The sequence below is a fragment of the Lactuca saligna genome, chromosome 4 (assembly GCF_052625555.1).
Source record: "Lactuca saligna cultivar CGN05327 chromosome 4, ASM5262555v1, whole genome shotgun sequence".
Lineage (NCBI taxonomy): Eukaryota > Viridiplantae > Streptophyta > Magnoliopsida > Asterales > Asteraceae > Lactuca > Lactuca saligna.
In genome coordinates, this window is record NC_136420.1 from 278,965,328 (window position 1) to 278,987,238 (window position 21,911).

At 33.5% G+C, this 21,911-nt stretch overlaps 2 protein-coding genes across 3 annotated transcripts; one reads left to right on the forward strand and one right to left on the reverse strand.

Moving 5' to 3' along the window:
- Positions 1–17,915: 17,915 nt before the first annotated feature.
- LOC145043658 (Leucine-rich repeat (LRR) family protein) lies at positions 17,916–19,490 on the reverse strand. Its single transcript, XM_078992373.1, has one exon. It carries the CDS (start codon positions 19,316–19,318, stop codon positions 18,047–18,049), a length of 1,272 nt encoding a protein of 423 aa, XP_078848499.1. The 5' UTR covers positions 19,319–19,490; the 3' UTR covers positions 17,916–18,046.
- A 179-nt stretch (positions 19,491–19,669) lies between these two features.
- On the forward strand, positions 19,670–20,905 carry LOC145043659 (uncharacterized). 2 transcript variants are annotated; one of them, XM_078992374.1, is made up of 4 exons: positions 19,670–19,969; positions 20,078–20,113; positions 20,320–20,460; positions 20,556–20,905. In XM_078992374.1, the coding sequence occupies exons 1-4, from the start codon at positions 19,832–19,834 to the stop codon at positions 20,610–20,612; spliced, it is 372 nt and encodes a 123-aa protein (XP_078848500.1). In that variant the 5' UTR covers positions 19,670–19,831; the 3' UTR covers positions 20,613–20,905. The 2 variants fall into 2 exon arrangements, with proteins under 2 accessions (XP_078848500.1, XP_078848501.1); XM_078992375.1 differs by lacking the exon at positions 20,078–20,113.
- The last annotated feature ends 1,006 nt before the right edge of the window (positions 20,906–21,911 follow it).

Sequence of the window (21,911 nt, forward strand, 5' to 3'; positions counted from 1 at the left end):
ATACTTGCTAGATAGAGAGAACACACATTACAGCTAGCACACGTAGAACATTACTGTACTATTACATGATCGCTCTTAATTGAGTACAATTACATGATCACACTTACATATACATAGAATAGACGTCATTAGGTGCTATAGCACGGAACCAGTTCAGGATCTAACTATACTGATGAATCACACCACAATTGTGATAGTTATATCGAGTATACATGATCATTCGGTAATGTGGATGCTCACGGCTTGCGTTCATGCAGGGGTCGTGGGTAGGTCCCAAAATCCCTTTGATAGGGGAGCGTATAGTCTGGGATCTAGACATCACATTATACCTTATCCCTCAAATAAGGCAGTTGAGTACCGATGTAGTTATTTTTATTAAATACTACAGTACTTGGAAGTATTACCCTAGATTTAAGGTAATAAGTACGGTTGTAGTTGGACACTACACCATAGTACTACATTGATTTTCCATTACATATTTTTAGTGATAACCTCACTTAAACATTATTGTACAAACTATATTTTTTTAAATAATGATAGTTATACTTTGGAAAATACATCCTCTTACAAGAGACACACACATTCAGAACAGTTAGGTCTTGGTAGAAGACTACATTCATAACAGTTAGGTCTTGGTAGAAGACTACAATCAGAACAGTTAAGTCTTGGTAGAAGACTCCTTTCGTTATTAATAGGAATCATAGGGATTCTAGGGTTTTTCAAACACTTACAGTTCATATACACTTTCAATACTTTTAAGTACATATACTTACATTTTCTCACATACAAATTAAGACACTAAATACTTATGATCTCACCAGCTTTAAAGCTGATACTCGCTTTCAAAATTACTTGTATCCTCAGGTCATCATAGATAGGTACCGATGCAAGGAGAAAGGAAGATGGAGCTTGTTCAAGACTTATCTTCATTTTGATTTATGCTTTAGTGTTTATCAAAATTTGACAGAACACATTTGTATAATAATTATATTATTAATGCAATGGATGATGTTGTTGCTTGTTTACTACTTTACATTGTTGTTAATATTATACATGACGTCCTCCGCCCCAGAACGTTTCCACCGTTCCTGGTTTTGGGGTGTGATAGATTGGTATCAGAGCATTGTTTATAGTGAATTAAGTATATCAACCCATAAAAGATATACTAACTATAAATACATAAGGGATTAAAAATACTCTGACCAAGACTTTATACTTTAAATAGTAAAATATTTAAGTAGGTATACGTGCTGCATTCATATTAAAATCAGTGTCACTAGGACAGTACAAAAGAATTACGATTGTTGGACAACACAAGTGGGCTTAGAGACATATGGTCAAAACTGGGAAGATATAGCCTGATCACCTATATTATCTGAGGGTTGACTAGCATGTGCCTAAGTTTAAGTGTGTGGTTGCAACAATGCTAAAATCTTACCAACCCTACCACAATGAGAACAATAGAACATAACATTAAAATTCAAATACTATAGGTGTATTTGGTGTTACTATAAGTACTTTATACTTGAGAATTAAAACGGGATCTTCATTACTAAGTTGATAGTTGCTAAGTGGATACACTAAGGCTACATGTAATTAGGATGTTATAGACTTAGAATCAGTGATAATTTGGCCTTACCCCTATTCTGTGTGAATTTGGAATTAAGGTCACTTATTCGAAGGTCTATCCTGTTTAGATTACACATAGCTGGTATGCACTTCACAAATAGCGCTGTAACTAATGAAGATTTTCTAAATAATTATCTAGATCGTTTGTCTAATAATTATTCTCTTACCCTAAATTCTCGCAAAGAAATCATAACTGGACTCCATCCCCTTGACAAACAGTATCTTCCGAATGAAGTCATAGCTGGTTGGTTATGATGAAGACCTTTTGTATGATGCTAACTCCGAACCAGAGTTTGAAAACCTACCCCGAGCAGCTCCTTTCAAATTCCTAACCCTCGTCCGGCTTTTCATGGCCCGACCCTGAGTGAGTGGAATGCTTGGAAACATGGAGCCAAGAACAAGATCAGGCTATGCTATTTGATGGCGACTGAAGCTTTTACGACTTGAGAAATGAGGGCTTAGCAGATATAGTCTTGCCAATCTTGGTCCGCAGAGTGGCCCGAAATGAGATTCAAAGCAGGACAGCCCTACATCAGATTACAGAAGTTCTCGCCTATGCTAGAATGCATACCCTCCACACCATTCATCTAGGAGATTCACACGAGAGATCAGATAGAAGCCATGAAACCCTGCTGCAAGCAATGGCCGAATCACGAGCCGAAGTCATAGAGCTCCGGGTACGCCATATGGTGTGCGAAAGACACCTACTTGACATGGAACGTCAATTGGTTGAACTACGAGTTCACCAGAGGGATGACCGTCGCCAGTAGTAGACCCGTTACTTTAATTTTTTCTTATAAAAAGGAATCGTGTTTTCTGTCTATGCCCGATGTAGCATTTTCTATGAAATTATCCTGTACCGTAAGTACTTTAGTTAGGTCTTTATGCTGTCAAGACTATCTTCTCTGGATATGATGTAAGACCTTCATAAGGTCAGTTTCTAGAATCTTTACATCGTGAATATCACAGATATTGACAGCCGGCTAACCTCTGTGTCATTCTTCATTCGAGTACTCTTGTCATTCATTCATAAGAGTCTATCTGAATCATGCTTTAGTCAAATCATTGGACTATAGCGATTTATCTCCGGAGACACTTCCAAGTCTCTTTCAGTGGTTGGATCTTGTTATTCACCAACCCACGATACCTCAGCTCGAACGACAACCATCTTGAGACCATTCTACGAACTTACTTCCACCCGTGACTAGGACTGCATCATGGGGATGTAGGTCCAACTTTCGAGAACATACTTCTACTCTTTACATGAACAATCTAAGTACATCAGGGTCAACCAAAATCGCTCACAAATCCTTATCTTTCGTATTACAGAATCATGTCGTCATCCGGAAACAACCAGCCAAGCAACGAGACCTATACTTTTTCGATGGATGCCGCTACCTTTCAAACGACATTAACAGCTGCTGTAGTGGCTGTCGTAACCGCGGTCATTGCGCACCGTAGCGCTAGCAGCACAGTCGATACTGCTGATGGAAATGAAGTTCCCAATCGTGATATCCATCCAGGAAGTCACCAAACAGTAACAGTCACAGGCTCGCAAAGCCAGAAAGCAGAGAACAAGAAACGAAAGCGTCAAGCCCGGAAGGAACGCAAGAGAGCCCAAAAGCTGACTATACAACAGCAGCAGGTGGAAACCCCTTCCGTTCCCGTACCGAGCAGGCCATATGAGGGAAAACTCCCTAAGTGTGATAAATGTAGTTTCCATCATCATGGGACTTGCCATGAGATGCAATGTTGCAATTGCCTAAACATAGGGCATCATGCTCATGACTGTGGAGCACCGAAATGACCCATCACTCAAGTCCGTTTCATCGAGACTAACCCTGCACGCAAGACGAGTTATAGCGCAGAATGATTTAAGAAGCAATTTTCAAAGTGGAGTAACGAGGAGGGCACTCGTGTCCACATAACACTAGCTAAGCACCGTAATTCCGTCACCAAAGCTAGTACTAGCTAGACATGCCACCAATGTGGTGAGACAAGGCACTTCAAGAAAGATGGCCTGATAACGCAGAATTCTGGCGCAGATGGGAAGATTCTCAGGATCACAGCTACAGGAGAGCCTGCTCAGGAACCACGTTAATGTAATTAAGGCGTTTCGTTGTAACAGACTTAAAAACTATCTAGAACTAGTGCAACTAGAGTCTTACCTTTTGCGAGATCCTGTCTGTATAGGGACTCTCGTGCTGCGTATACTTGTCTTTTGTAGTATACCTTATTTGCAGCAATAGTCTTGTGGTAAACCTAAAGTACTGTAACTCTGTTCATGGTTGCACGGTTGTGTTTTGTCTGTAAACGTCTTATGTTCAAATCTAATGTCTTTAAGTTTCGGTATGATTTCGACATTATCATACGACTCGATTCAATTTGATCCTCACGAAAACAGCTTCATACGTACACCCCTTTCTTCTAGATCACTTTTCTAGCGAAACCGTCACATCAGAACGCCGAGGTACTCATGCCAGGAGTACCTATTAGTTATTTTCTTTCCAAAGAAATCCCCGAAGTACCACTCGTGCAGTACGTCAAGTTTAATCCAGGGATTCATGCGGTTGATCTATCACTGAAGAATGTATGCATAAGAGTGATATATAATCAAGGTTCTACAGGTTTAGAATTGATGATTCCACTTTAAATTCTTTTTCCCCGATGGGATGTGAACTTAAAGAAGAACCAGTTATTCGACTACCTTTTCAACCTTAATTATATATGACTCGTATACACGAAAGGGTGACTGTGAAACTAGGTATGAATTCTAATATGAACTTCAGGACAGAGAACTGCCTAAGTACGAGTAATCACATGGTCATGAGAACAAGCATAGAACCCAGTACGACTCCCGAAAACAGGTCGCCCTATAGTTTAAACACCCACGGAGATACAAGAAAAGTTTGGACAACTTAGCGAACTACACATAAATAGAATTAGAAGACTAGGTTTCTCACCCTAGAGAACCTCGGTCATATTCTTCCAGAGATCGACGGATCGCATTGCATGTACCTCGGTTATTGAGGACTCCGTCGAGATTTTTCATTAGAAATCGTTATCTCTGCCGCGCGTAGACAAAATGGTTGAGCAAACGCAAAGAAAGAAACTACCTCCAGGAATGGATCCGGGATCCGAATATCACCAGTTCGAGTGTTAGGGAAAGATGTCCGGAAGACTATCTCCTGAACTCGATACGGACACTTCAAGTCCGTAGTGATACCCTTCGGATAGGACCAATGCGCCCATAGCTTTCATGAGCTAAACGAGTAGGGTACGTCTTTCTTACCTGGATCAGTTCGTCATTTTCTTCATGTAACGACTTACTTATCTACCCTTGTAGTAAGAAGGAACCCATGGGAAAACATTCCCTTCAGAGGAACTTTTAGCGCTGTTCTCAAAGCACGAGTTTTGAAATTGAAGAGTCAAATTTCTAAGACCCACTATTAGTAGTGTGGGAAATTTTGAGTACTCTTTCGATTTGTCAAAACCGCTGAGCATTTATCGACATCAGAGACGCCGACATTCCTTCGCCAAACTCTAGGTCTTACCGACCTACCGCCTTAGTTCATTCAGAACTCCTCGCAAACTACAGAAACTCATACGACTTTGACCCAGCAAGGGGTGGCCTTGACTGGGAAGTTACTCAAGAAAAGGAACCTTTGAGATTCCAAGTGAGTGACCAAGTTCTTTAGAATAACTCACTCTGGGAATGGCTTTATACGCTTCATAAAGCGTGGAAAGCTAAATCCAAGTTAGACAGGACCTCCGAGATTCTTATCAGAATCGGTCCTGTGCCTCGCACAAACTAGACCTACTCCGCGAACTCAGTAACATACTTTCTACTCTTCGCATCTCGATCGTGAAACTATACCTTTCAGTTAGGACTCTTGCAAGTCCACTCGTCGAGATCCTCGCCTTCGTATTAGAATCGTGGTGACCCTCGACCGAGAGGTCAAGCGGACGAAGCAACGTCGTTGCCAGTTAGTGAAGGTTCGTTGGAATGCCAACCGAGAGCCCGATTTCAATTAAGTGCGCTAGAACCAATCAATTAGGAAGTTTTCTCCTCACGTCTCGATCATTCGCACATACTTCCTTGCCTAAATTCTAATTTCGAGACGAAATTCCCTTTAACAGGGGGATGATGTGACAACCTGAAATTCCCCATTCTAATCAAACCATTTCAATCCAATAGAAGTAGAGCAGTTACAATGAAAATTCAGACTTAGAATATAAGTTTGGCAGTTTTAGGGTTTTACACCAAAAAGGGGTATTAGGAGAGTGGTTGCACTAGGATTTTGTGCAACACTGTAAATTCCATTACCCTAGAATCATTAGAATCCATTCCGAGAATAGAAATATTTTCTGCCAAAAATCTCAGGACTATAAATAGAATTCTGAACCAAATTGGTTCATTAAATGAATTCCATTTAGAGAAAAGCCCATTTCTCTCTCACGGATCTTCGGGTTTTCATCCCAGATTGTGAGTCTACTTCCCTAGATGTGTTTTAATACTTGTTATATGCTTAATAACATTATTTACATGTCCAAAACACAAGATCCGGGAGTTTACCGCCCAAGAACGTTCTTGGGGAGTAAACTCCAAAATCAAGCCTAAAGGCCACCTAGTCCCATTTCCTTGTTAGACAACTAGTTAAGGACTTATTATAGGATGTTTTGAGGCTAGAAACAATCCAAGAACATAAAGCTTTTGGAGTTTACGGCCCAAGAGTTTCTTGGACCGTAAACACCATTTTCAAGGGCTTAAATGTGCCCTACTTTCCCCAAAGGCTTAGGATTCATCTTGTACATGTACACTAATGTGTTTAGAACCTAGGAAACATAAGAAAAGCACAATTATTGAAGAGTTTACGGCCAAGAATGGTTCTTGGGCCGTAAACTCCCATAAAGGGGTCAAATGACACCCTAAACACTTCCTAAGGCCAAGGGACAATTTTGACAAGTACCTAGATGAGTTATGGACTAGCTAAAACATTTAGAACCCCATGTTTGAGGGAGTTTACGGCCCAAGATGTTCTATGGCCGTAAACTCCAAGAAATGGTACCAAATGGTGCCATAAACTCTTCCAAAGCCAAGTACAAAAGCCTAGAATTGTTCCTAGTTATTATAGGGACTTGATAGCACCATAATCACCCTCCCAAGGGAGTTTACGGCCGTAAACTCCAATGGAAAAGGGTCTTTGGGCCGTAAACTCCCCAAAGGAGTCAATATGGTGCCCAAACACTTGTATATGCCTTGAAACAATTCCCACTAAGGTTGTAGTAATTGAAAGTACAACCCCAAGCCTTGGTTGGGAGTTTACGGCCAGGAACTTACTTCCTTGGGCCGTAAACTCCAAAGAATATGGTCTTTTGACCTTAAACTCACATTAGGGGCATTGCACTCCTTTGTTGCAACCCTTTAGCCTCCTAGGACTTGACCAAAAGTGTTATCCTCGCGCTTAAATGTTATTACTTGCATAATTAGTGTTATAATCACTAATTATTTATATACATATGTTTTCATATGTAATTAGGATCATTGTGTGTGTCTAAGTCTCCACTTGACACCAAGCACTTGTCCGATCCTTCCGTACGATAACAGTCCGTTCAATTCCAGTCACTTACCGCAGGTGAGTTCATACCCCTTAACTAATGTTTTAAACTCTTTTTAAATGTTTTATTGGGGGGGGGGGGGATACAAGTAGAATCATGCTACTTATTATGTCAATCACATGTGATTAGCAAGTAGGATTATATTACTTATTACATCAATCACATGTGATTAATATATAGTAATCAAATGATTTGGCTACTCATTAGCCGTTTTACCAAACAGTTTCCTTCAAATGACTTTTTATAACATTTTATACGTTTTAAACTCCTTTTTACACTGTACAGCTTACTCCGTACATTTCCTTTCAAACTTATTTGCAACTGTGTTTCAAACAAATGTTTCCTTATACTTAAACTGTTTTATTAAACTTATACCTTCAAATTGTTTTATAGATTGACACCAAGTCGATCTTTTCTTAAAATACTACTTATATTTCAAATGTATTACAAATCTTATTTATGCTTTTATATTATAAATTGCATGCCTCTATATGTATACTTATATAAGAAATGTTTAAAAGACTTAGGAAGGCTATCCACCCTATTTCCTTTTCGCGCCTTGAGATGTGGTCTGGTGGGATTTTGGGTATTCGTCTGAAGGTCGTTTAAATATTAGTTATATATCATGTACACATATATAGTCATAAAAGGTCCTTCCAGTTCATCCTATGCCCTTGGGTAGCAAGGGTATACATCCATGTCCATACGTACACTTAGATTACTAGAAAGCTACCATATGGGTAGTTCAGGAAGATACTAGAACCATTACTAGAACGCGATATCATTCAATGAGTCAGTTCATTCATGAGTCAATACTTTCTAGAACTTTTCAGTACATTACATATACAGCTATACTAGGACGGGAACATATACAACTATACTAGAATGATTACATGACTATACTTGCTAGATAGAGAGAACACACATTACAGCTAGCACACGTAGAACATTACTGTACTATTACATGATCGCTCTTACTTGAGTACAATTACATGATCACACTTACATATACATAGAATAGACGTCATTAGGTGCTATAGCACGGAACCAGTTCAGGATCTAACTATACTGATGAATCACACCACAATTGTGATAGTTATATCGAGTATACATGATCATTCGGTAATGTGGATGCTCACGGCTTGCGTTCATGCAGGGGTCGTGGGTAGGTCCCAAAATCCCTTTGATAGGGGAGCGTATAGTCTGGGATCTAGACATCACATTATACCTTATCCCTCAAATAAGGCAGTTGAGTACCGATGTAGTTATTTTTATTAAATACTACAGTACTTGGAAGTATTACCCTAGATTTAAGGTAATAAGTACGGTTGTAGTTGGACACTACACCATAGTACTACATTGATTTTCCATTACATATTTTTAGTGATAACCTCACTTAAACATTATTGTACAAACTATATTTTTTTAAATAATGATAGTTATACTTTGGAAAATACATCCTCTTACAAGAGACACACACATTCAGAACAGTTAGGTCTTGGTAGAAGACTACATTCATAACAGTTAGGTCTTGGTAGAAGACTACAATCAGAACAGTTAAGTCTTGGTAGAAGACTCCTTTCGTTATTAATAGGAATCATAGGGATTCTAGGGTTTTTCAAACACTTACAGTTCATATACACTTTCAATACTTTTAAGTACATATACTTACATTTTCTCACATACAAATTAAGACACTAAATACTTATGATCTCACCAGCTTTAAAGCTGATACTCGCTTTCAAAATTACTTGTATCCTCAGGTCATCATAGACAGGTACCGATGCAAGGAGAAAGGAAGATGGATATTATTCAAGACTTATCTTCATTTTGATTTATGTTTTAGTGTTTATCAAAATTTGACAGAACACATTTGTATAATAATTATATTATTAATGCAATGGATGATGTTGTTGCTTGTTTACTACTTTACATTGTTGTTGATATTATACATGACGTCCTCCGCCCCAGAACGTTTCCGCCGTTCCTGGTTTTGCGGTGTGACAGAGGGGCACCTCCACTTGTTTTAAGCAAAAGGTTTTTTTTCTTTTACTTTTCATGGTTCACGAGCATTACTAATAGTTTTTGGTATAAATCTGCATTTGGATTACCACATTGAAGAAAGATTGGAGATGTGAATTTGGTCAAATTTTGGATATTATTTTGTTTGTAGCTCTACTACATTACTTATGTGAAACTCAGTTTATGAATATTAAACATATTATCTTTGTTGAAAGGAATAAGAAACAAAGAAAAAACAATAAATAAGAAACTTAGGCAACAAATAAGGTTCATAATATTGAGATGATTAGCATCATGATGATCATCAGCTTAACAAACAAAAATGTTGGAATAGTATATTTCTTCAAAATCATAATTGTAGATTCAAATAGTAATATAGTAACCTGACCATGATTGTGGTGCTCCTAGATCTCACAAGTGTTAATGTCAAAAAAAATGAGAAGCATGTATAAGAGGAAGAAATGAATGTTAGATACCAACCAGTTAATTGTTTATTTACTCAAGTGAGGAACCAATAAAGAAATTTGCAAACAATTTTTGATTTTCTATTTCATCATTAGCCCAAATGAGATGGTATCCTATCATACTTACTTGGCATTTCATGTTCTTTATCTTTTAAATATTCATTCCTTTTCTCTCTCTCTCTCTCTCTCTCTATATATATATATATATATATATATATATTGCATAAGCTTAATAGGAACTCATGTGCCTTTGCAACTCCATTGGTCTTTCATCTGGCAGCCTAAGCTTTTAATGTAAATTTTTAATTTTTGCATGTATGCTTATTAACCATTTGGAATAAAATAGTATGAAAATTAATTTCCTATTTTTTGTTTCTATTTTTATACAATTAAGAACTATATATGATGTTTTTTATCCATTACTTAATTGATATGAGGGAGGGGTGTTACATTTTCTCTTTTGCAAAATATCAAAAAATTTAACTTTGAATTATACCTTTTTAGATCACCATAACAATCGAAACCAAAAGACAATGAAACTCCATACAGGTTAGTCTGCTACTTTGGAGTAAAGACCAAGAGTCAAGATCAATTATCAACCAAGTAGTCACTAGAATCTGAAGCAACCTTGGAAAATGACTAACTACTTTTGTGAGCAACATCAAAATAGTAACAGACTTTGTGGACAATAACAAAAATACCAATAAACTTTGTACACAATCACCAAAAATAGTATTGATTATTGAACTATTTTGGAAACATCAAAAGTAGCAATGAACTTGATATCTAAATTAATTATGTGTTTTAAAAATTGGGAATTTTTATTAAAAGTGCTATAAATTAGTTTTAAAATATATTAGTGTTAAATTTAATCATTTTTACACTTCACATCACTCTAATGTTGGGTTATGAAAAAACACATTTCTATTTATTTTAAGTGCTTATCTTTTATGATTTTGTAATTTATTTTGAAATTAGCTATTAATAGGTTGTAATTGATAAGTAGATAAGTAAATAATATAAAATAATGAAATACAAAAAACAGTTTGACTTCAATTTTTTTGTATTCATAATTTTGATAACTCTAATTTATCGTTGTTATTTTCATAATTAAACATTTTTTCTAATTTTTCAATCTAAGCATTTAATCATATTAATATTCAAATTAAAACTATTCTTAAGAAATAGGAGTTTTATAATAAATATAATTAAAACCATTTGAGTTGATCGCAAATTCGACCAAAACATGATTCTTTTATAACTCAATCACATGATTTAAGAAACGGAATAATAATTGAAACTTAATTAGCTACTAGATTATGACCCGCGTTTAACGCGGGAACATGACATATCACATTAATAGGTCGTTTTGTCTTGGGTTGAAATTTAATACAAAAAAATGTTAGTTAGATTCATTTTTAGAGTTTTTGAACCAAACTTATTAGATAAAAAATATTTAATATTTATATTAGAGCAATTTGATTTTTTAATACAGTAATTTTTAAGATAAATGATCTATGTGATCTTTGTTTTATCACAACATAATGCGACTTCTTGATTAAAACATGTTTTGTAGTAGCTTGATGAATTAACTTTGTTCGGTGTACTAACCCCGATGGATGCTCATATGACTCTTTTCATATTGGCCATGTAAAACCAAAAACAATAATAAGTTGTTACATGTACCGACAACATTGAATTCTGCAAAGAAATTCGATAAACATTACACATAAAATGAATTATCATAACCATAAACATCAAATTCAAACATTGTAATTTGGCCGATTTCAAAGTATTTTGTCCTTATAAAAATTAAAATATGATTCTTTTTAGACTTCACCCAATCACATATACATATCTTCCGATCAAATAAATTATTAGAAAAAAAACATGTTATGAACAAAAATATAATATTAGTTTCATAATTTGCTAAAGGTTAATACTAATAAATAATAATGAACTTTCACAAATCTTGCATTTTAATCACTACATCCAACTAACAAATGAAATTCGGTTTAGAGGATTGATTCAAGAAGTGCATTCATGACTTATTGTAGTTAAATTTTGGGAAATGTTAAGACCTACTGAGATATGAGGGAATGATCTGTGAGGCAATGGTTGGTTTCTATAGGGCAATACAAATTCAAAATCGTTAGCACATATCTTTCCTATCTGCTTCAATTATCAAATTCAGATCAAACTTGTCAAAATCAAATTATATATAATAAAAAAAATAGATATGTAACCTAACAATCAAACAACATATTTTTCATTGAAATAAATATCATAAATCTACAATTTACAGTTTATATATTATTCTTAAATTATATATTACCTTTTCATCTTTAATGGTCACTAACACCTCTTTCCGCCTTATTGTTGTGACACGCATCTATATCAAAAATAAGAGAAATAGCTATAGAGAAGAATGTTGACAAAGTGATACTTCATTGAAAACACAGCAAAATTCTTCATAAAGCCGTTAGGATTCTTCTTTAGACTGCTAGAAGGTCTATATAGTGACAACCAGTGTGGCAACCATGAGAACGAACCACTTAAAATAATAGTTTTGATTAATGTAAGTGAAAAAAAATCTTTTAGAATGCTTACCAGTTGTGAGTGTTTCCACTTGGATGTGAACATTAACATTCTTGTAGAGAAATGGAATTTCAAATGAACCCTACATAGCCAAATCAACAAACATGACAACACAAAAAGAAGCCTAACTTGACATATAACCAAATTTCCAACAAATTTCAAAATTCTAAGGTTTTGTTGAACAAAAGTTTTCAATTTATCAGAATTTTATTTTATTACAACCTTATATGAGTAATCAAGGATCTAAATCAAGTGAAAGAAGTAATTTTTCATTTAAATCCAGTAAAAAATTACAATACTGTGAAATTGCATATAATTTACATGTTTTGCTTATTGTCTTGGAGGTACTCGACCACTTGATATGTACTATTATTTGATTAATTAGTGCATAAATTACATTATAGAATATCAAATTTAACGATTGTTCATATTCATTTGCACTTGATTTAACAATAGAAAATGGATAGATTTATAATCATAAAAGTATGCTTAATTCAACAAATTTGTTATCAAAATTAATAGAAAACTGAGTTTCTTGAAGAAATAAATCAAATACACAAAAACAAATAAAAAACAAAGAACATTTGAAGATCATGTCAGAAAGGTATGATCAATAATATCTTTTTAGCACTTTTCAATATAGACATGGTTAATCTTTTCTCATCTTTAGGATGATAAGTGTAAGTGAGTAGAGAAAACAAATTTATAATCATAAAAATATGGTTAATTCTAAAAATTTGTAATCAAAGTTAAATGGATACTACTATTTCCGAAATAATCAATTATTAGGTATGTATGATATTACCACTAAGTGAGTTTGAGTTTTGCATCATCCTCAACCTTTAATGAATCATCAACTAATGCTCATCACTTTCAAGTAAAAATCTCTGCAATTTAAACTTAATTATAGTAAATCTAATCAATAATGTTACAGAAAAAGGTAAGGTTAAGAATAATTACATAAAGTTATTGAGTTACATAGTTGGAAATCGAGCAATTGTAATTTAACATGTATGAGACCAATTATTATCTTCAAAAGTGGAAGTATTTACTATATTAATAAAAAATTAAATACAAGGTTACTGTTTTGTCCTTGATGGATTTTGGCACCATCGATGTACACTAAAAAAGAAATAGAATAATTAAGAAGATATATCATGTTGATTCGCAAACATATAGGATGGTCAGTTCATAAGTTATGGTTTTAAATTTGGGGAGTATTTGAATTTTATTTTAGGGATAACAGAAATTGGTGGACGTTTGAGTAAAAACATTGATGAATAACGTGTTTAACTAAACATTGGTCAAGATGACATAAACAATTTGCTCTAATGGTGAAAAAAGTATAAGTGAAACACAATAAAAAATATTTATTGATTTAGATGATGAAATAAAGTTTCTATTTTCGACATTTAATTCAATCTTCTATTTTGTAAATGAAAATGTCTTACACTTGGGTTGTGGTGACTTAGTAAGACATATGGAAGATATGATGGGTAACCTATTGACCCATGTTCATATCCTGGTACTACTCAACATTTGTGGCCATGGATGTTCGCATGTAGTGACTCCAGTGCATGAGGCATAGCCTCATGTTCGCAACGGGGATTAGTCGGTGCATGAAAGCTGGTTTGGAAACCCTCGTTAGGGAAGTTCCCTTTCCAAAAAAAATGTAACTGTCTTAGTCTTCGCCTCTCTTGAGCATCATTGTAATGTGTTTTATTATTTAAATCTGTAAAATTGTGGATATCATTAATATCTAAAAAATAATAATATTTTGAATAATATACGTTTTACTAATAAATTTATCAATAAATTCACACTTAACTATAAATAATTGTTTTAGAATGGTTAGAAGATTTATAAAAGTTTATAATTTCATAAAAATTTGTAGTTTGTTAATATTTATATTGAAGTTGTAATGAATAACATTGTAACAATGCTAACAAATTCACACTCAAACAGAATAATAGAGTAAAAATGATTAAAATTCTAAATTCATGAGTTTAAACCCAAAAGGAAAATAGATGAATAATTTAACATTTCATAAAACCCAAAATGTATTTAAATGATCAAAATTCTAACCCAAAAAACGAATACTATGAAACACATTAATCAAAAACCAAACTCAAAAACCAAATAGTATGTAAATATAATATGACATAAACCGTACTCAAATCACCCAACTACTCATATAAAATCATGAAAATCATATATTATTTTTCTTTCTTTTGAATTAACAGTCTTGGTTTGCCTTCTCCAGAAGTACGATATGTCATTGGTGTTAATGATCATTTGGTTCAAGACATTATTTCCAGATTATCAACATCATAAACATCTTCCAAATTGTGTTTTAATTCTTCATGTCTAGACACTTTTTTAAAGGATGTCCACTTAGTTAGTAGACTTGTTGCAATACTTTCATCAAGATTCGAAGCGAGTATGACGTTATCACCAGTAAACGAAACTGCATCCTAAATATAGACAATAAATTCATATGTCAATCTAAAAGTTAATAATATTTTAAAGTATTTAAAATATTATATTTAGTTATATTATATTTAAAACCTTTAAATTTAATGTGTATTGACATCCAAATTTCACTGATAAAATGTTAAACAAATCGGATTACAACGTCTCTATTTATAGTACATAGAAATATATTAGTTGATCAACTAAAATATAAAAAACGAATATAATAAGTGTAGTGTTTGTAGTATGTTTCGTAATAAATGTTATCTTTTTTATGTTAATTTTCTTTTTCTAATTCAATTATGATTTTATTATCAACATTGAAGTTTGAGATTGTATAACCATCACCATTGTTCTTCAAATTATAATGATAAATTTGAATTTTAAATGTCAACTTTTTATCCAAAAGTAATTTCAAAGCAAACGGATAAATCTTCATATTACCCTCCTAAAAATGAAAAAATTAACAATTATAAAAATAGAAAGACAAAGGGTAAAAATTAGTTTTATGAAAATGAAGTTAATATCGATAACCTCATTAAACTTTTGAAGCAACTCTTCTGTGTTTTTTTCCAGAAGTTTCTTTACGTCACGATCAAATAACATAAGTGACACCACGCCGGTAAAGTCTTGCACTATAATGGTGATTTTGAAACTAAAACCATTGATATAAACAAATTCAATAATATAAAATTAGAAAATTTAATCGAAGATTATAATGATATGTATAAAAGAGTTATTGAAAACCTTGAAACAACAGATACGTGTTTGTTCATGTAAGTCGAAGTGTAACAATAAAAATTTTCTTTATACTACTTTTGGTCCGTTCCACTAGCTTTGTCATCATGCATTAAAACAACTTTTATGGTTTTCTCTTGACAAACATAGGTCAACACATTAAAAAATCGATATAAAGGGTATAATTTTGTTTCTGTAACTAAATGAATGAAACTAATATGCTTAAAGTATATTGATTAATTTTTTTCATGACCTCTCATCAAGAACAAAGTAATAACAAATAATAAGAACATAGTAAATGCAAGAAATTGAAGAAGAATAAGGAGAACAGAGTAAAGTAAGAGCTTGGAAAAAAGAACTGAAGGAGAAGATTGCTCAAGAACACTATAAATCATAAGACTCAATCTAAAATCGTAAAAATAACCACTTCAGTGTAATCGTATATATATAGTGTTTTTCAATAAGGAAATCATTATCTTCTAAAAAATTAGGATCCTAAGATATCATCTTGGAGATTTTTTGGCTATTCATCTGGAAAAAAAATTATATTAGTTATATTAATTTAAAACTTCAAATTAATTAACTTTCTTATTTAATCAGTTTTAAAATTCAAACAGTTATATCAAATTAATTCATTGTATGTGAGATATACTGGGAAATAAATTATGAATAATATTAAATTTAATTTTGACTCTTAAATATTTTGTTGATTGAATAGGATTAGATTATATTTTATAGGTTAATAACTTAATTATTGATATGCTTGTTTAATGACTTTTTTAACATAAATAAATAAAATATAAACGGGCTTGAATTTGGAAATCAAACCTATAAATAAGGGAGTTAAATTAAGAACAATATTAATTAAAGAAACTGATATCATGTATATAAATAGAATGATATGTTTTCATTGCAAAAAATAATTTTAAAGATTCTATAATCATTACAGATTTTATAATTAAATATAATTGTGTTTGGATTTTATTTGGGGAAGATAATGTCAACAATTTGATCTAATGGTAGAAAATAGAGTATTAAAACACAATCAATGGTTATGATTGCTTCATTGGTGAATTAAAGGTTCTCTTTTAATAATATTTAGAGATATCTTCAAAGAATTTTGCATAATTAATTTAAAGTGACCATTATACAATTACAGATAAAATATCTAATATCTAAGTTTCTAATAAAATAACTATTTGCAAATCTGTTATTAATTACTATTACAACTATTAACTTTTTAGAAATTTATAAACAATTTATAGATTTAAAATTTTTATATTATCTTTTACTCTATTCAAATGTATATTGTGTTGTACAAAATTATGATTTTATCAAATATCTAGATATACGGAACACATATCTTTACTCTATTCAAATGTATATTGTTTTGTACAAAATTATGATTTTATCAAAGGGAAAATGATACAAATGCTTTACGAACTTTTTAGAGCTTACTCGTTGAGTACTTAAAGTTTTTGTTGGCCTTTATGGGTCCCCAAACTTTGATATAACCTGCTCTTTTAGTTCATATCAACCTATAATAGTCGGTTCAATGATCATTTAGACAAAAAATACACACTCACACACAATGTGCCCCTATAAAGCTAAAAAAATACGTTCGGGGATCAATACAAATTAAGTGTGAATTAGCTTTAGGAAAAAAAAATTAGAGTTTTTTTTTTTAATTTTTTTTTACAAACTAATCCCCGAACTTATTTTTTGGCTTTACAGGGGCAAAATGTGAGGGTTTTTTTTTATCTAAAAGGTCACTGAATCAGCTATTATAGGTTGACAGGAACTAAAAGAACATGTAATATCCTAGTATAGGGATCCATAAAACCCGATAAAATTTTTAGAAACTCAACGGATAAACCTTAAAAAATTCGTAGGATATTTGTTATTTTCCCTTTTATCAAATATTTATACGCATAGGACACATAATATATTAACAATAATGTTTATATTAATTTTAACTAATCATTATAAACTTCTATGTTTGTAAATTAATAAATTTGTACAAATCTTTGATTAGTTATTATGATTTGAAACTATCAATAGTATTTTTATTTCTAATCCGTGGTTTCCACACATATTCTAGTTTCTTAATAAAAACGAAATACATGGAGAATGAAATAACATGACACCTGATATGAAAAAAAAAAATAGTATTAAAAATATGAACATATCCAAAAGCCTAATAATTATATTTGCCCATTAATTCAAGTGAAAACATGTGCTCCGAGATTTTGTCTGTCTAGTGATTGTTAGATTTTCAAGAAAAATATTCTAGTGATTAATATAGATGTAGCAATTTCGTAACAAATATTTTAGCGTTTAATATGGATGTCAGATTTCCGATCAACTAAAATCTAAAACAAAATTTCCGTAAAGTTCACCAACTTCTACGAAAATAATTCATTATATAAATAAATAAACAAAATTCGAATTTTACTTATACACCATTCAATTGAATCCATGACATTGACCCTACAAAATTTAAATCACGGGATCACGGGAGTAAAAGCCTTGCACTCCATCAGACTTTTCTGTATTCCTCCTCCACAAAAGTAAAAGCTTTCGGGGCACTCATACAAACAATTATCCCCTAATCGGATCGTCACACCCGACCCGGATCTCAACTGCAATAACGGGCCGGGTATCAACCCGAACAAGTAGTTCCCACCCAACAACAACCTCTCAAACGGAGCTACTCCTCCCTGACCCTCCTCCGCCACCGCCTTCAACGCATACTGCGTTGGAATCATACCGGAAAACTTATTGTTCTCCAATGATAAAGCGGATAGTTTCGGCATCCAACCCAAGAATCCGGGTAAGAACCCATGGATATCGTTGTTACTCAAATCAACAGCTATGAGCTCGCTGTTCTGGCCCCAGTTCGCCGGAATAAGAACCCACCGGAACTGGTTGTATGCTAGAGTCAGCTGTTCTAAAGAAGGGTGGGTGAAAAGATCCGGTGGAAGGGAACCAGTGAGATTGTTGTAACTCAGGTCTAATACTTGAAGATAAACCGAGTTATTGAGTAAATTCGCCGGAATATTCCCTTGTAGTGAGTTGTTTCTCAAGGCTAGTTCAATGAGGTTGCTGGGGAAAGTCGAGGGAAGGTCGCCGGAAATGGCGTTGTTGCTGGCGTCAAGGAAGTAAAGTTGACTGAGTTGAGTCAACTCTGGGAACTCGCCACTGAGTCTGTTTCCTTGAAGTTCGAGTCTTTTTAAATTCTTTAGACCGTTGAGAGATCGTGGAATGGGTCCCTGGAGATTATTGTTGTCGAGAAGAAGCTCCTCGAGTGAGTTGGGTAGCGACCCAACCGAGTCAGGGATTGACCCGTTGAGCAAGTTCCCAGAGAGACTGAGTCGTTGCAAACGAGTTAATCGGGAAAAAGCACCGGGAATGGAACCGGTGAAGTAGTTGCTAGTGAGGTCTAATGTCTGGAGATAAGGAAGGTTCCATGAAGACGCGAGTGAACCGGAGTAACCAGCCCGGTCGAGTGTGAGCTCGGTGATTCTACTAACGCCGGAGACCACGGCGTCGCATCGGAAACCACAGGTGAATTTCTCGCCGGAGAGCGAGTCACATGGATCGACGGAGAAATCCCAGGAAGCTAAGCAGGAGCCGGGACCCACTGAGTTGGAATTGACGCCATTTCTGAACTGTTTGAGAGCTTGTACGTCTTCCCAGTGTGTGATGGAGGAGCCATGAAAACAGAGCTCGATGAAAACGATGATAAGAAGGAAGGAAGATGGAAGATAACCCATTTGAGAGGAAATTGAGAAAAAGGGGTTTTGGTTATGAAAGAATGGAAATGGAAATGGAAATGAATATTTGGGTGAATGAGTGGAGAGTGTTGTGTTTTATCACGGTGGCAGGAGGCAGAGTGTTGTCAGAGACTCCATTTGTCTGCTTTTAATTTCTGGTTTCTTTTGATTGCTTTGAGGTGATTCATCGGGAAATAGAGGCACACAGGTTTCTCAATCGCATTGGCTTTTTTACTTTTAATTAGTAAAATGATGTCACTATTTTGGCTTTTTATGATTATTAGTTAACCCGTTCTTTTAGCTTGGGGAGATGCCTTTCAAATCATTTTTATTCTCAAGTTAATCGGGTATGTTATCAAATTATTATTATTACTAATATTGGGTTACAAATAACCATTTTGTCATAGCGGTTGAATTTCTTCAACTTTTGATAACAGCCACATAAACTTATTATTTATAGTTCTTTATATAGTTTTTTTATCGAGCTCAATCTTCTTCTCCACGTTATCCGGTATGTCTTCAACCTCCCACTTCTTCTCCATGTTTACTTCTAGAAACTCCACTTTCTCCCTACAACGTTCCTCCCCTTTCACAGATAACCTCACTACCCCCCGAGTTCAACTACCCACCTCTATTAGCCCTGTACATCAGGTAGGTAGCTGTAGTAACTATTATGTCTATATACAATGTCACTTTTTTACATGTATTCGCTATTCCATCACCTGAAATCTATTTATTGGTTGATCAATCATGGACCAAAAATTGGCTTTTCCGTTAGAAGAAATTTCACTAAAGGTAAAATTTCTTGAATAGATGTTTTGATTTAGATTCCCGTGTTTGGAAAATTATACTTTTTTTAGTGTTTAATTGTAGCTATCTCAATTCAAAATTGATTAAATCGTTGGTTTTATTATATTGTTCAATCTAACTATCGTTTATTTTTGGCCATTTGCTATGTTTTTTGATATATTATTTTAATTTCTTATCGCTGCATAATGAAGAACACTGAAGTTGTTCATGAAATTGCCAACCTTCAAACAATATCAGCCAAATCCGTTGATTCACACTTTACTGAGATAATTGAGTATTCTCCTCACTTCAGTCCTTATAAATCCATTTTGGAAATGGTTATTTTGAAAGAGGTAAAAATTGTTCGTCTTTTTATTTCGGAAGAGGAAAAAATTGCTCACCTTTTCATCAATTGTTAATAGTTATGATGTTTCATATTTTGTTTCAGGTTTTTGAAATTTCTAAAGAAGATCAACAATTCGAAAGGAAAAGAAAAGGGTTTTAGCTCTATCACAGTGGATATGGGATGAAGTTGTGGAACTTTGTTCAGATGATGATGAGGAAGAGGATGTCATACAACCAAGAAAGAAAGTCAGGGTCTGCATTCACAATCGAAATCGGCCCATGAAACTCCTTGATGAGTCGGATGTGAAGGCTTGATGTTTCTATAAGTTGGTTTTAATATGTTTATGTTAACTTTGTTGAGTTTATGATGCGTTGTTTTGAGTATTATGTTTAGTTGTTTTCACTTTATGTTTGAAACCTTATGCTTTATAATATAATTTCGGTTTTTATAAATGTTTTGTGTTTGTTTTTTTATATATGTTCAACTTTTAGTTTCCTTCACAAAGACATAATAATTTTAGTACTAAGAGCAGTCAAGATCAAGACTGTGGTGAGATGTTTCTTTTTAACATGGTGTAATGCACCATCTCCCTATGGTGTTGTATATGATTCACCATATAACCATACATGAAGTTGTAGATTGAGGAGTCATTCCAAGCTCTGGTTAGTTCAATCATATTAAGTATTAGGATTTTCATATATAGAGACATTTCAAGTTTTGGTTCTAATTTGTTTTACAATCATCTTTTTGTTAATTAAATGATCTTAATTTTTTCATATATTTTCATGTTAACAAAAAATTACTTATTTTTTGTTTCCAAAGATGTAAATGTTGTTTCTATTCACTTTACTTTATTTTCCTATTTAAGATTTCAACATTTATATTTAAGTTTTGTTTTTTTATAAAGCTTTTGGAGTTTTTGTAATTGTCAGGTTGCTAGAGTTCCACTCCTGATATAAAAATGGTTAGCATAACAAGTATTTAACACATCCCAAGCATATAAGTACTTTATCTTCAAAGCTCAAAAGATAGATGATTCTCATGGTTATGAAGTTATAAACTGGTGTGTTGGTAATCCCTGCTTTCCTTACAAACTTTTCTCTTATTAAACCAATTAAAAATGGTAAGGGAAATTTTCTTAATGGCAATGCTTCTGTGCTTGAGTCTTTTTCATTATAGTTTATGTTGTAATGCAAGGATTCACTTGGTGAAATCTTGATTTTGATGCAAATAATGAGCAGGGTGACAAGTATATATGACTTTATACACTTGATTGTAATCTGAGAATGATATGACATTGAATCTGGAAGCAAGGGTATAAGTTCCAAGTTTGACCTATGTTTAATCTGGAAATTTTTTCATATTATGGGGTTTAAATGATTAAATAGGCAATGTTGTTGTTTAGAAACATAAAAAGGAAGTTGCACGTAGCACTATGAGAAGCTAATTGCCATCCAA